At 38.0% G+C, this 15,222-nt stretch overlaps 1 protein-coding gene across 15 annotated transcripts in view; it reads left to right on the forward strand.

Moving 5' to 3' along the window:
- The window catches only part of EMSY (EMSY transcriptional repressor, BRCA2 interacting), an 88,199-nt gene that overhangs the window by 34,292 nt on the left and 38,685 nt on the right, over positions 1–15,222 (forward strand). For all 15 annotated transcript variants that reach the window (XM_047753879.1, XM_047753875.1, XM_047753867.1 and 12 more), the window contains 2 exons: positions 5,877–6,131; positions 13,294–13,443. In XM_047753879.1, coding sequence (XP_047609835.1) covers positions 5,877–6,131; positions 13,294–13,443 — 405 coding nt within the window. The remainder of the gene's footprint in view (positions 1–5,876; positions 6,132–13,293; positions 13,444–15,222) is intronic.

Raw genomic sequence — 15,222 nt, forward strand, 5'->3', positions numbered from 1 at the left:
TGCCATACTATTTAAGCAGTCAGTTTAATACTTGATTTTTTTTCCCTTTAATCTCTGAATATAAGGTAAACCACAGGTAATATTCTTACAGTTTTAGATCTTCTTTCCCAATCATTTACATGACTTTGTTTTTTGATGTCTTTTGGGCTTCATTCTTTCTCCAGGGCTCTTGTTAAAATTCTAAACTAAGTTGTTCATATTTATTCAAAATTACCAGTGTGGCTTAAACCATATGTAATTTCTCCAAATACAGACAATCACATTTGCTTCAATGATTTTCGCAGCAGCCTATACACTATTTGGCATTCAGGTATTTGATAAATTGTTACAGAGCCCCTGGATTGTTAATATCTAAATTGAGTTGCAAAATGTGATGAGTAATTGAATGATTACATAAATTTGCATTGACTGAGTGGTTTTTAGCAATAAGAAAATTTATCCCATAAAACGAAAAGTCTGGAAGCAGGGAAGTTCCACTTAAATTATATAGTAGCTCACTGGAGCCATCAGGGAGTTTATTTTCACCTTTTTTTCTGTTTTCCTTGGTGTGTCAGCTTTTTTCCCAGGTAGATCCCATCATGGTTATGAGTCCAGCATTTCCATGTATCACATCCAGTTATAACAGTGGGCACAGAAAGAAGAGAAGAGACCATTCCTTCTGTGAGCCTCTCTTAGAAAAGAGAAAACCTTTCCCAGAAGCGCCCAGAAGAAGATTCCCTTCATGTTGTTTTTTGGCCACACCTGTGTCATATACTCTAGCCTAAACTAGTCCCTGGGGAAAGGGGAGGGGCCACCATGACTAGCTTGGGTCAATTAGAAGTGGCCCGCTAGAGCTGGCTTGGTGCCTGCTCTCCCCGAAAGTATATGCCAGTGACCAGGATCTTTTGGGGGTGAAAATGGGGCTCTGTTAGGAAGAAGGGCAGAGGAGAAGGGAAATTAGCCAAACAACCAAGAGTGTATGTGGCATTAGCTCATTTTAATAAAATGGTTTTAGAACAATTGACTTTTAATTTGTTCGTATGCATGTTAGTGAGATTAAATTGGTTGATAAAACTGATCAGGTTATCCTTTTGCCAGGGGATGTCTATTTGTTGTATCAAATACTGTGAGGAGTGTAAGAATCTCAAGCTATAGTTGTGGCTTTATACATTTCTCCCTTTGTCAGATTTGTCTCATATATTTTAAGCTCTGTTACTAGGTGCAAGCACATTTTAGTATTGTATCTTCCTGATGAATTCAGTTCCTTTTCACTATTAAACATTGTTCTTTTTCTCTAGTAACACACCTTATTTTGATATTTATCCTGATATTAATGTAGCTACTACAACTGTCCTATAATTAGGGTTTACATTATATTTTTCAATTGTTTACTTTTAACCCATCTGTTCCTTTGTATTTAAAAAACATCTCTTATGAACATCGTATAGTTAGGGCTTAATTTCTTATTCAATCTGACCATCTTTACCTTTTATTGTTTTTGCTTTGTTTTGGCTTGTTTTTTTTTGTTTTTTGTTTTTTTGTCTTTTTAGGGCCGCACCCGCAGCACATGGAGGTTCCCAGGCTAGGAGTCTAATCGGAGCTGGAGCTGCCAGCCTACGCCACAGCCAGAGCAATGCCAGATCTGAGCCTTGTTGTGACCTATACCACAGCTCACGGCAACGCCAGATCCTTAACCCACTGAACAAGGCCAGGGATCGAACCTGAAACCTCATGGTTCCTAGTCAGATTCGTTTCCACTGTGCCACAACGGGAACTCCCATCTTTACCTTTTAAATAAAGTGGGAAGTTCCCATTGTGGCTCAGCAGTAATGAACCTGACAAGGATCCATGAGGATGCGGGTTTGATCCCTGGCCTCACTCAATGGGTTAAGGATCTGGTGTTGCCGTGAGCTGTGGTGTACGTCACAAATGCAAATCTGATCCGGCATTTCTGTGGCTGTGGTGTAGGCTGGCAGCTGTAGCTCTGATTCAGCCCCTAGCCTGGGAACCTCCATGTGCCACAGGTGCAGCCCTAAAAAAGCAAAAAATAAAATAAAAAATAAATGAAGTGTTTGGTTCATTTATATTTAACATAATTATGAATATGATCAAGTTTGTCTACCATCTTTTTATTTCTTGTCTTCTGTATTCTTTGTTTTCTTTATCCTCCTTCCTTGCCTTCTTTTGGATTTAGGTTTTTTTTTTTTTTAATAAAAAGGGTTCCATTTTATCTCTTTCTTTGGCTTATTAGTGCTTTTTTTTTTTTTTTTTTTTTTTTAATGTTGCTCTAGGGTAGGGTTCTCAACCTCCATATATGGATATTTTGGACCAGATAATTGTTTATTATGGGAGGCTGACTTGTGCATTATAGGAAATTCTGCAGCATTCCTGTTTTTTACCTACTAGATATGAGTAGCATACCCTCCTGTCATGACAGAAGAAAATATTTGTAGTGATTGCCAAGTATCCCAGGGCAAAAGGGAGAGCAGAATTGCCTTTGGTCAAGAGCTCAGCTTTAGAGTTTACATTATACATTTAAAAATTTTTTTTTTTTTGCCTTTTCTAGGGCTGCTTCCATGGCATATGGAGGTTCCCAGGCTAGGCGTCTAATCAGAGCTGCAGCTGCCAGCCTACACCAGAGCCACAGCAATGCTGGATCCAAGCCACATCTGCAACCTACACCACAGTTCATGGCAATGCCGGATCCTTAACCCACCGAGCAAGGCCAGGGACTGAACCCGCAACCTCATGGTTCCTAGTCAGATTCATTAACCACTGAGCCACGATGGGAGCTCTACATTTTTAATTTTAATAGTCTGTCTCCAATTCCAACTTCCTATTTTGTGTTAGAATTTTAGACTAGTATACTTCTATTTGTTCTCTCTTATCGTTGTACTATGGTTGTCATACATTTAAATTTTCTCTCTCATAAGCCCTACATTGCATTGCTATTAGTTTTACTTTAAATAGTCAATATTCTTTTAAAGAAGTTACAAGAAGAGAGGGGAGAAGTCTTTTATATTTATCAACTTCATCTTGTACTTCTCCTACTCTAGTCCTTGGTTCAGCCATTTCTCCAAAGAGCTCCAGTTCCTTTTGGTGGAAACTGATCATTAGAATCTGGGTACTAGATCTATGCTCATTGCTAGCGTGCATGTGTGTGTCTGTGTATACATATATACACAGTCACATATGAGCGTCTGTATTCCTCCATGTTGAAAACTATGGGTCCATACGGATATGTCTGATTTCAAACACTGATTGTTAATTCTAGTTTTCTCCCTTTCCATTCCAATAGTGAGAAGCCTGGCTTCCATTATCTTCCATTTACTTGTTTTCTCAGTTCCTCACTCTGTACCCATCTGTCACTGTTGCTGCTGTTGCCTGCACCTCCATGCGGATACTTTCCTCACTCCTTCAGGTTCTGACAGGCTGCAGACTTCTTCCCCCCACCTGAGTGCTCGTGCATCGCCCATGTCACGCTTTTGTATGGATGTCTGTTTCACCCTGTTCAGCTCTGGCAGTGCCAGGCCACCTTCCACCCAGAGGTCTTCTTCACCTAGTTTGAACTCTGATCCCAGCCCTTTTCCATGGACACCATCCTCAAGCTTTGGGACCCTGTGCTTGGTACCTCACATTCATGGAACCCCTCTTTATCTTACTTGGGTTCTGGCTGTGCATGTGGTGCTGTACCCTGAGCTCCCCTACCATGTGCACCCTCCTCGTCCTCCTCGGACTCTGATTCCCATGCGAGGCCAGTCTCTGCACTAGTTTCTAACACCCCGTGCTTAGCCATTCTTCTGCTTAGCCATCTCGTTGTCCATCATGCTTTGCACCATCTGATGGTGTTCATGCTAAATTGTTTGGGAATTGAAGAGCAGAAGGAAGAGGACCTTTTCGTTGTAAAACAAAGATAGCATTTATTATAATTTGTAGTGATAGATTCATGTGATCATTTGATTGTCTTCTCTTGAGGTAGGGACTGTTTCATGGATACAAAAGAGTGTCCCCAGGATGCTGGCATAAAGTACGTGCTTAGTAAATTTTTATTGAATGAATAAACATCCAAAGAAATTAAGTACTTTAACAAGATCATATATAGCTATTACGAGTTTATGTGTTGAAGACATAATTTGAACACAATTCTTTGATTGTGAAGTCACGCTGACAACATTTACATCAAATCCGCTTCCTGTGGAAGAGGATATAGAAAACATAGATTAGTTAGGGAGTTACTCATGTGCACAGTTTACCTCAGTTGATATGAGAGTTCATTGTGAATGCAGTATAAATGTCAGAGTTGCCCGAAAAACACACCAAAGTTAAAGTCTCCCAATAGTTGAAAAGTAATGTCTTGCAGTTGTATAACACTACCTTTGTATTCAGTAAGTCATAAAATATTGGTGCTGAAAGGGGCTCCAGAGATAATCTAGTTCAGTACAGCAAAGCGGTATAGCGTACATGTCACTGAATTCCAGCATTTCAGGGAGGGAAGGGTGAGCCATGTGGGAGAACGAGTAAGTGATGTGAGCCTGCTGGGTGGTTCCGGCTGCTCCTTTCTTTTCCCTTCCCTCAAAGTATTCCTCAGTCTGTGATTTTACCTGGTCCACACAGCAACACTCAGAGACTTAATAGGTCCAGGAAAATTCAACATGTGCGAAGGCCGAGAGAGTCAGACTGACTTCTCAGGGTGTCTTCCTTATTTTTATTATTCCCCAGACACATTTTATATGACAATGTGATATTTAAAAATTTTTGTAATGCAATAGAATTGTCATAGTGAGGCTGTGGTAGAGGAAAGTGTGAAATAGCTTATTTGATAATTGGAACTAGATCATTAGGTTATTGACCAGTTTCTTTTCATTGTTTCAGCAGCGCTCAGAAAGTTGATAGGGTGAATTGTAGTCCAGGTTCTTTCTGGTAGGAGTATTAATTCACTTACAGATAATAGTCCTATTGTGTTGTTGATGAGAAGAATACTGCTGAAATATCTGGGAGAAGGAAGAATTTCAAACTCTGTCATCTTTAGTGAAAATTATTGGTACTCGGTGCTTATGCATGCTTGCTAAATTAGTACTGCACTGAAAAGAAGCGTATTAAGGAGTTTCCTTGTGATGCAGTGGGTTAAGGATCTAGTGTTGTCACTGCAGTGGTTCGACTCGCTGTCATGACGTGGGTTTGATCCCTGGCCTGGGAACTTCCACATGTTGCAGGTATGGCCAAAAAAAGAGAAGTGTCTTAAAACCTTCTATCGTGAGGCTTTTTTTGCTGTGGATATACTGAGTATGCCTACTTTTCACATGATTATTTAATGACCCAATTCTCAAGAAACGATTATAGATTATTAGATATGAGATATAGAAAAGCTACTTTGCAATGCTAAATAATTCAAAAGGTGAATGTTTCACTGTGAGTTATTTAATCTAATGCCGTATTTAAATTGACTCCTTAGAACCTGAAAAGTACTATCTGAAAAACTGGATTATAAATAAGATTCAAAACTTAATTTGCTTTGTTCTTTTATTTACAACGAGAACATATATTTTCTAAGAGAAAAACCTATTGAGCAACAGGTGTGAGAACATTCTGCCTGGTACTTGTTTCTTTTGTTGTAACTTTTCACCAAGGGAAAATCAGCTTTTTTTAGTGATGCGATGACTCCTCCCTTGCACAGTTTGAGGACTAGATATCAGATATGTAAAATACTGTAACATACTGACACTATGTTATAATTATTAGTGTGAATTATTACTCATGTTATAAGTATTCATGTGAATAATAATAGTCATTGTTTTATTGATTTATCTAGTTTTCAGCTATTACCTAGTATATAATAACCAGAAGTAACTTTAATTATGCTTTCCAATTAAATTTTCTTTTCTCTTACTTTTCTATAGGTGTATCTACATCAGCAATCAAAATGGCATCAACCAGACTTCCTTCTCCCAAAAGCTTAGTGGGTGCCCCAACTCAAATTCTTGCACAGTTTCCTAAACAGCATCAGCAGTCTCCTAAGCAGCAGTTACACCAAGTGCAGCAACAGACACAGCAACAGGTGGCCCAGCCTTCTCCAGTATCTCATCAGCAACAGCCTCAGCAGTCCCCTTTGCCACCTGGTATCAAGCCTACCATTCAAATCAAACAGGAGTCAGGTAAATGGAAAATATTTACAGGAGAGAATAATTCTTCCCCAATCACTTAGTTCTCTGAAGATTACAATATGTATAGATTTACTTCTACATATGATTTCCTTAAGCACTAGAGGTTTTTTTGTGTGTTTTTGTTTTGTTTTGTTTTGTTTTGGTCCTTTGTCTTTTTAGGGCTGCACCCATGGCACATGGAGGTTCCCAGGCTAGGGGTCAAATTGGAGCTGTTGCTCCCGGCCTACTCCAGAGCCACAGCAACACCAGATCTGAGCAGTGTCTGCAACCTATACTACAGCTCACAGCAACGCCGGATCCTTAACCCACTGAGTGAGGCCAGGGATCAAACCCTCAACCTCATGGTTCCTAGTCGGATTCATTTCCACTGCACCACGGCAGGAACTCCTGCGGTAGAGTTTTAATTCAAAAATATATTTTGAGACCCTCCTGTTGGGAATGCTTATATATAGAGAACTGGTGCTTGGGAATAGAGAGGGAGAAAAATCAGTTTGCACAGCAGAAAGAGGGTTTTTTTCAATGAATTCTCAGGAGAGATAAAGGAAGCTGAGGAAACAAACCCAGATTTTTAGAACTATACCCTGGAGCTCAGTAGGGTTTATGGGAAGTGGGCAGTGGAAAAATTAGTATTGGGAGTCTTGTTTTAGAAGCCATATTGTTATTTTGACATAAATTCGTCATGGGCAGAGGTGCTAAGATTAACAGACATATTAAATAACTGTGTGCAGTAAAGAATTTTGTGGTTTAACAGTTTAGCAGTTAATTGAAAGCATCTCTAGCACAGTGGAAACTCAGAGGTAGGAGTCAATTATTGTAAGTTATTGAATCATAAAAAGTATCGAGTAGAAAGGCAGGTAGGATGGGGTTAGGTACGAGAAGATTAAAAAGCCTCTTAACCTATTAATATCTTTAAGAAAACAAAATGGATTTTTTTTCCTCCATTGAATCTGATTTTACTTGGTGGTAGACTTTGGGAGATACTGACATTTTCAGTTTTGTTTTTTTGATAGGAACATTTTATTATTTTTTTGGGAAATACGATTGACATTAACTTTAGGTATGGCATAGTAAGTAGATATATGTATATATTCCAGGGTGATTACCACAAAAAGTTGACACCATCACCACACAGTTACAATTTTTTTGTGTATGATGAGAACTTGTAAGATTTACTCCGTTAGGAACTTTGAAATCTACAGTGCAGTGTTGTTCACTGCAGTCACCACGCCGCACCTTTCGTCCCCAGCTCTTGTTTTATAACTGGAAGTTAGCACTTCTTGACCACCTTCCTCCATTTCACCACTCCCCACCTCCCGTGCCTCTGGAAACCCCAGTGTGTTCTCTGTAGTGTTTTGTTTTTAAGATTCTACGTATGAGTTTATACAGTATTTCTAGAATTTTTTTTCAAGTATTTTTGACCTGCAGTTTCTTTTGATTAGTGTTTGCACAGGTACAGCTTTTGTTATCCTTTTACTTTCAACCTACCTATGCTTTTGTATTTGAAGTTAGTTTCTCGTAGACAGCATATAGTATGGTTGTGTTATTTTAATCTGCTCTGCCAGTCTTAAGTGTAAATAGTCTAGCATATAATTTAAAATACAGAAACTAATTATTGTTGATATCGTAGGGCTTATATGCCATTTTATTATTGGTTTGTTTTTTCCGTTTCTCTTTTCTTGCCTAACTGGTTTTACTGGAAAAGTTTGAGTATATTATTTTGTCTGTTTTTCAGTGTTTGCTGATGGCATTATAATATACATGTGTAATTTATTACATTGACTTTTTACTCTATATTTGAAATAATTTTATCTTTCTAATAAAGAAGGGAGATTTCAACATCTCTAATGTTTGTTAACATATAATACTTCCAATTTCTGCAATGTTCTAGTTTCTAAGGTCTGTTTTGCTGTCATTTTTATTTTTGTGAATCAATTATTTTGCTTTATTTTATTTTTTGAATAGAGAATACATTCATCAAAAAATGAAAAGTGTAAAAAAGTGATACAGTAAATACCTTGTACTCTATCTGTCCAGTTTTCCCTAACCATTAAAAAAAAAAGTCTTAATTTCTTGGGTATTTTCAGGGTCTCTGCATATACAAACAAATTTAAATTTGAATTGTACCCCTTCTCTGTGTTTGCACAGATGAAGAATATAACGCCCGCAGCTTGCTTTTTTTCCCCTCCCTTTTTGGAGATCTTTTCTTGGGGGGGTGGGGGTTGAGGGGAGGGCGCCTGTGGCATACAGAAGTTCCTGGGCCAGGGATCGAACCCATGCTGTAGCTGTAACCAGAGCCATAGCAGTGACAACATCAGATCCCTAATCCACTCAGCCACGAGGGAACTCTTCTTGGAGATCTTTATAATGCAGTCAGTACATAAAATTAAATTGCTTTTTCATTCTATAGTAGATGTACCATAATTTGTATAACTAATCAAGGTTCTTTCCAACCTTTTGGGTTTTTTTCCAAACAAAACTGCAATAAACAAGACTATATAGTCACTTGGGATTTCTCTTAAGTATATCTGTAGGATACATTCCCAGGAGGTTGATTCCCAGGAGTATGTCAAAAGATAAAAGAATTAGAAGTTTTTGATACATATTAACCAGATTTTCTTCTGTAGAGATTTTCAGTTTATAGTCCAACCACTAAATACATTAATCCCTGTTTCCTCACAGTGCCCTGTTCCTGCCAGTATATCATCAAACAATTAGATTTTTGCCAATTTGATTAGGGTTGGCATGGTGGTGGGTTGAAGGGAGAGCATAGTTTTATTTTCATTTTTCTTACTTAAAATTGAGCAACTATTTTTATGCTTCAGAGCTTTTTGAATTTCATTTGTTGCATACCATCTGTATTCACTGTTCCTTCTTCTACTGTGATCTTTTTCTGATTAATTGCTAAGAATTCTTTCTTTTTTTAATTTTATGGCTGTACTTGCAGCATATGGAAGTTCCTGGGCCAGTCTGACCAAAGCTGTGACCTGTGCTGGCAACACCAAATCCTTTAACCCACTGTGCCAGGCAGGGGATTGAACCTGCACCTCTGCAGTGACCTGAGCTGCTATGGTTAGATTCTCAACCCAGTGCACCACAGTGGGAACACCACATTTCTAGGAATTCTTTTTTTTTTTTTAATGGCCAAGGGTTCAGCATATGTAGGTTCTCAGGCCAGGGACTGAATCCAAGCCACAGTTGCAGCAGTTCTGGGTCCTTTAACCCACTGGGCCTGGCTAGGATCGAACCCACACCTCTGTAGCAGCCTGAGCTGCTGCAGTCAGATTCTTATTTAATACCGTGGCAGGAACTCCCAAGAATTCTTTATGTATCAGGGTAATTCGTACTATATGTGTTTCATAGTTTGAAAAGATTTTCCTCTCAGTTTATTGTTAGTTGACTCTCTTTCCTGGAACTTTTCCTATGCAGATAGATCTCTTTTGTTTTTATATAGTTAAATTTATCAGTGTGGTCTTTAATGCTTCTAGCTATTTAGTCACAGTTCGCATTTTTCACATATAAGTGTTAGAATTTATCCTAGTTTGAGATGTGGATAATATTGTGTATCGAAGTTTTGGAAAAATTGATCTGTACTTTTCTTCTTTGTGTGCATTCTTTGTCAGGCTTTAGTTTCAATGGTATGTGTGCTTCCCAGAAAGAATTGTAAAGTTGTTTTTTGTTTCTTTGGCCTAGCCTGTGACATACAGAAGTTTCTGAGCTGCTGGAGTGACAATCCCGAGTCCTTAACTGCTAGGCCAGGGAACTCCAAGTTTTCCTTTTTTAAAATGCTCTGGAATTTAGTTTAGAAGACAGCTTTATTGAGATAGAATCCACATACCATTCGATTAACCCACAAAAAAAGGTAGTTAGTTACATCTCAGTGGTAATTAGTATATTCTGAAATATGTGCAGCCATCGCCACAGGTAATTTTTAGAACATTTTCATCACTTTTAAAAGAAGCCCTGTAGCATTTGGCTATCACTCCTTAATCGCTATGACAGCCTCTCCAGCCCTAAATAACTACTAACGTACTTTCTATCTCTAGGTTTCTATATTCTGGATTTTTATGAGTGGAATCATATATGTGATCGTCTGTGACTGACTTCTTTTACTTAACAGTGTTTTCAAGGTTCATCTATGATGTAGCGTGTATTCGTACTTCATTCCTCTTTATAGACAAATAATATTACACATTGTTTATCTACTCGTCTGTTGATAACACTTGTTAGTCTTTGACTTTTTGATTCTAGCCACCCTAGTTGGTGTGAAGTGTTATTTCATTGTGGTTTTGACATGCACTTCTCTGATGACTAATGATGTTGAGCATCTCTTCATGTACTTCTTGACCCTTTATGTATCTTCTTTGAAGAAATGTCCATTTATATCCTTTGCCACTTTTAATTTTTTACTTTTTTATTTTTATGGCTACACTTGTGGCATATGCAAATTCCAGGGCCAGGGGTCAAATCAGAGCTGCAGCTGGGTCCTATGCCACAGCCATAGCAACACCTGATCCAGGCTGTATCTGTGACCTATGCTGCAGCTTGTGGCAATGCAAGATCTTTAACCCGCTGAGTGAGGCCATAGATTGAACTTGCATCCTCACAAAGTCAGATCCTTAACCTGCTGAGCCACAACGGGAACTCCTCCTTTGCCGCTTTTTAATTGAGTTGTTTTTTTTTTTACCATTGACTTGTAAGAGTCTTTTTTTAAATACATACATATTTTGGGTATTAAACTTTTATCAGATACATGAATTGCAAATATCCCGCCTTTTCTGTAGGTTGTCTTTTTACTTTCTTTTTTGGCCACAGCTGCGGCATGTGGAAGTTCCTGGGCCAGGGATCTAATCTGAGCTGCAGCTGTGATCTATGCCACGGCTGCGGCATTGCTGGATCATTAACCCACTGTGCCATAGTGGGAGCTCCTTTCTTGATGATGTCCTTTGAAATACAAAAGTTTTTAATTTTAATAATATACAATTTTTCTTTTGTTGCCTCTGCTTTTGGTGTCTTTTTATTTTTTTATTTTTTGTCTTTTTAGGGGTGCACCCACAGCATATGGAGGTTCCCAGGCTAGGCGTCTAACCGGAGCTATAGCTGCCAGCCTACGCCACAGCCACAGCAACGCCAGATCCAAGCCATGTCTGCAACCTACACCACAGCTCACGGCAACACTGGATCCTCAACCCACTGAGCGAGTCCAGGGATCGAACCCACAACCTCATGGTTCCTAGTCAAATTCGTTTCCCCTGTGCCACGATGGGAACTCCTGCCTTTGGTGTCTTATGTAAGTATCTTCATCCAGATCCCAGGTCATAAAGATTCTTCCCTATTTTTTCTTTTTTTTCTAGGAGATTGATAGTTTTACATCTTCATTGTAGGTCTTTAATCTATTTTGATTAATTTTGTTATGGTGTGAAATAATGATCCCACTTCATTCTTTAGCATATTGCTCTTCAGTTGTTCCAGTACCATTTGTTGAAAAGATGATCTTCCCCCTGTCGAATGGTCTTGGCACCCTGTTGAAAGTCCACTGACCATATGTATGACTTTATTTCTGGATTCTCAGTGCTATTCCATTAGAAGTCCATTTCTATGCCAGTTTGATTACCATTGATTTATATTAAGTTTTGAAATCGGGAAGTGTGATTATTCCTATTTTGTTCTTTTTTAAAAGATTGTTTTGGCTATTCTGGGTCCCTTGCAATGCCTTATGAATGTTGGAATCAGCTTGTCAGTTTCTACAGAGAAATCAGCTGAGAATCTCAGAGATTGCATTGAATCTGTGGGTCATTTGAGGAGTATTAGCATCCTAACAATGTTAAATCTTCTGATCCAACACCATGGGATATTTTTCTGTTTGTTTAGGTCTTTAATTTCTTTAAACAATGTTGAAATATATAGTTCAATAAAGAGTGTAAGTTTTGCACTTCTTTAGAGTTTATTTTTTTCTAAGTATTTTTATTTTTGAAGCTATTGTAAGTGGAACTGTTACTTTCATTTTTTGGATTGCTCATTGCTAATGTATAGAGATGCAACTGAATTTTGTGTTGATTTTGTACCTGCAGCTTTACTGAACTCACTTTTAGTTCTAATAGTTTTCAGTGAATTCCTTAGGATTTTCTATATAAAAGATTGCATCATCTGTAAATAGAGATAATTCCTTTTATTACAATCTGGATGCCTTGTATTTCTTTTTCTTGCTTAATTTCCCTGACTAGAGCCTCTAGTAAAATCTTGAGTATAACTGGCAAGAGTGGATATCATTGTCTTGTTTCTTGTTCCTTCTATTTCTAGAAATTCCTTTAGTGTCTGTTTTGTATGGTTGTCTGGTAGCAACAAATTCTCTCCATTTTCGTTTATCTGGTAGAGGCTATTTCACCTGAGTGTTTTGAAAGCTAGCTTTGCTGGATATTGTATTCTTGGTTGACAGAGTTTCATAGTTGATAGATTTTCTTTAAGCACTTTGAGTTCATATTCTCCTGCTTACTGGCCTACATTGTTTCCACTGAAGTCAGTTGCTAACCTTAATGCAGTTCCCTTGTAAATGGAAAGTTGTTTTTCCTGTTGACACTTTTGGGATTTTCTCCTTGGCTTTGACTTGCAGTGTTTTTAGTATGATGTGCCTGGTTTGCACTTGTTAATAGCGTCTGTGGTGTTTTAATTATATTCCTGAATGAGAGAAATAGGAATGAGAGAAAGAAGAATTTGAGGAATAAAAATTTAGAGTATTGGGAGTTCCCATTGTGGCTTGGTGGTAATGAACCTGACTAGTATTCGTGAGGATATGGGTTTGATCCCTGGCCTTGCTCAGTGGCTTAAGGATTCCACATTGCTGTGAGCTGTGGTGTAAGTTGCAGACACGGCTCGGATCCCGTGTTGCTGTAGCTGTGGTATAGACTGGCAGCTGCAGCTCTGATTTGACCACTAGCCTGGGAACCTCCATATGCTGCAGGTGTGGCCCTAAAAAGCAAAAAATAAAATGAATTTAGTTTAATTTAATTTAAAAATTTAGAATATTATTCATCAGTATGAAAAAAAGCTCTTTTGGCAAGACTCAGTAAATGTGTATAACTGCTGCCCTCTTGGGTTGATATAAGGCACATGTTATTAAAAATAATTTGTACTGAGATTTATCTTTCTTCTTTCAAAGGTGTTAAAATCATCACACAACAAGTTCAACCAAGTAAAATCTTACCCAAACCAGTGACAGCAACTCTGCCCACCAGTAGCAATTCCCCTATCATGGTGGTTAGCAGTAATGGTGCAATTATGACAACTAAATTGGTAACCACTCCTACTGGTAAGTTTTCTTGAGCATCAGTCCATTCATTCATCATTTACTCATTGAGTAATTTCTCTGTAATTTCAGTAATTGCGGTGTGCTTGACACTGGGGATATAGGAATTAATGAGGCAGTTCTTCCAAGAGGCATTTCTTGACTCTTCCCTTCCTCCCAACTGAAATCAGCTCTATGCTGCTGTCATGTTCCTCCTCTTTCCTACTGTAAAGTGTACTACACTTTCTAAGTATTTAGCTACTTGTTTGCTAATTTCTTTAATGTTACTCACTTTATCATACCATGGTCTCCATGAGGATAAAGGACCATGTCTCTTCTATTCACTATATATATGTAGAGCTGATCTGTAAGGAGCTATTTAGTTGGGATTTGCTGCGTGAATGAAGACATAGCCCCAGCCCACAAAGATCTCAGTCTGAGGTTGAGAGACTATAATACAGTATCGTGTAGTAAGTGTTGCTCAGACTGAGAGAAGCCTGGGATGCCATTTTACCCAGAGATAGGAGAGCGTCTAGTCTATGTCCAAGAAGGTGACAACCGAGAAAATTTAAATTAATATCACCCTTTGTGACCTTGAGCAATTTACTTGAATTCCTCTCAGCCTTTCCCCTTGTCTATTTCAATGTGATAATAATACCTACACCATAAAGTTATTGGAAGTATTAAATGAAAGCAGCTATGTCAGGTCCCCAGCAGAATGCTCAATAGCCATAATTATTAATTAATATTAGAAATAGCCATTACTATTATTCTAAATTTTAAAGTTGTCTTACCAAACTTTGAAGAGGTCCAGATTTAGATGATAGAATCTGAAGAGTATAAAATGATTCCTGTTTTAAGTTTATAAGCTGTCATCTATTGGTTAGTAAAGGTAGGTATAAATATTGCCCTTTATCTGCCTTAGGCTTTAATATCTCTATTTTCAGCAACAGAACAGAGATATACCTGAAGCAACATGCCCAAGGTCATAGCCAGTAAAAGGCAGGACCAGGATTTGAATCCAGATCTCTTTGACTCCAAAAAAATCGTAAAATATAGATAACATAGAATTTACCATTTTCACCATTTTTAAAGGTACAGTTCATTGGCATTGAATGCATTCACATTGTCTCACACTGTGTAGCTCCAGCACCTTTTTCATCTTCCCGAACTGAAATGTTGTGCCCATTAAACAACAACTCTCCGTTTCCACCTTCCCTTAGTCCCTGGCAACCGCTGTTCTATTTTCTGGCTCTTTGCAAAGCCTATGCTTTAGAAACACTGTTATTCTTACATTAAATCTATCCTACTTCACCCAAAACTCTCTTCCATTTGGTACGAAGATAGTAGTGTGATGTAGATAGGACTCCTCATGTTAGGGAAAGGTAGGAAAAAATAATGTGTCTCTGCTTATGTATCTATATTAGAATAAGGGTGTCTCATTTAAAATAAAAGCTTAAATTGAAATACTTTCCAATTATAATTAATTCAAACTTTGTATCTTTATAGCACATTTATTTTGCACTAGATTATTTTTTTCTGATTCAATGTATAGTTATAATCAATTTAAACTAATTCTACTTTAACCTTCTTCCCTTTCTCCCTTTTCTGGGTAGTAATTGTATTTTAAAATAGTGAATACTGACTTTCTAAAACCATTTTTGTGAGGGGGTGGTGTGAAAATGATTATCACAGTGACCTCTAAATCTAATAATCCTAAAAAAAATTCTTTTCAGTTGAAGAAGGTACTATCTATCTTCATTCTCCCTAGAATGAAGTACTTAGGAAAGTACTTCTGAGTTA

This window comes from Phacochoerus africanus, chromosome 11 (genome assembly GCF_016906955.1).
Source record: "Phacochoerus africanus isolate WHEZ1 chromosome 11, ROS_Pafr_v1, whole genome shotgun sequence".
NCBI lineage: Eukaryota > Metazoa > Chordata > Mammalia > Artiodactyla > Suidae > Phacochoerus > Phacochoerus africanus.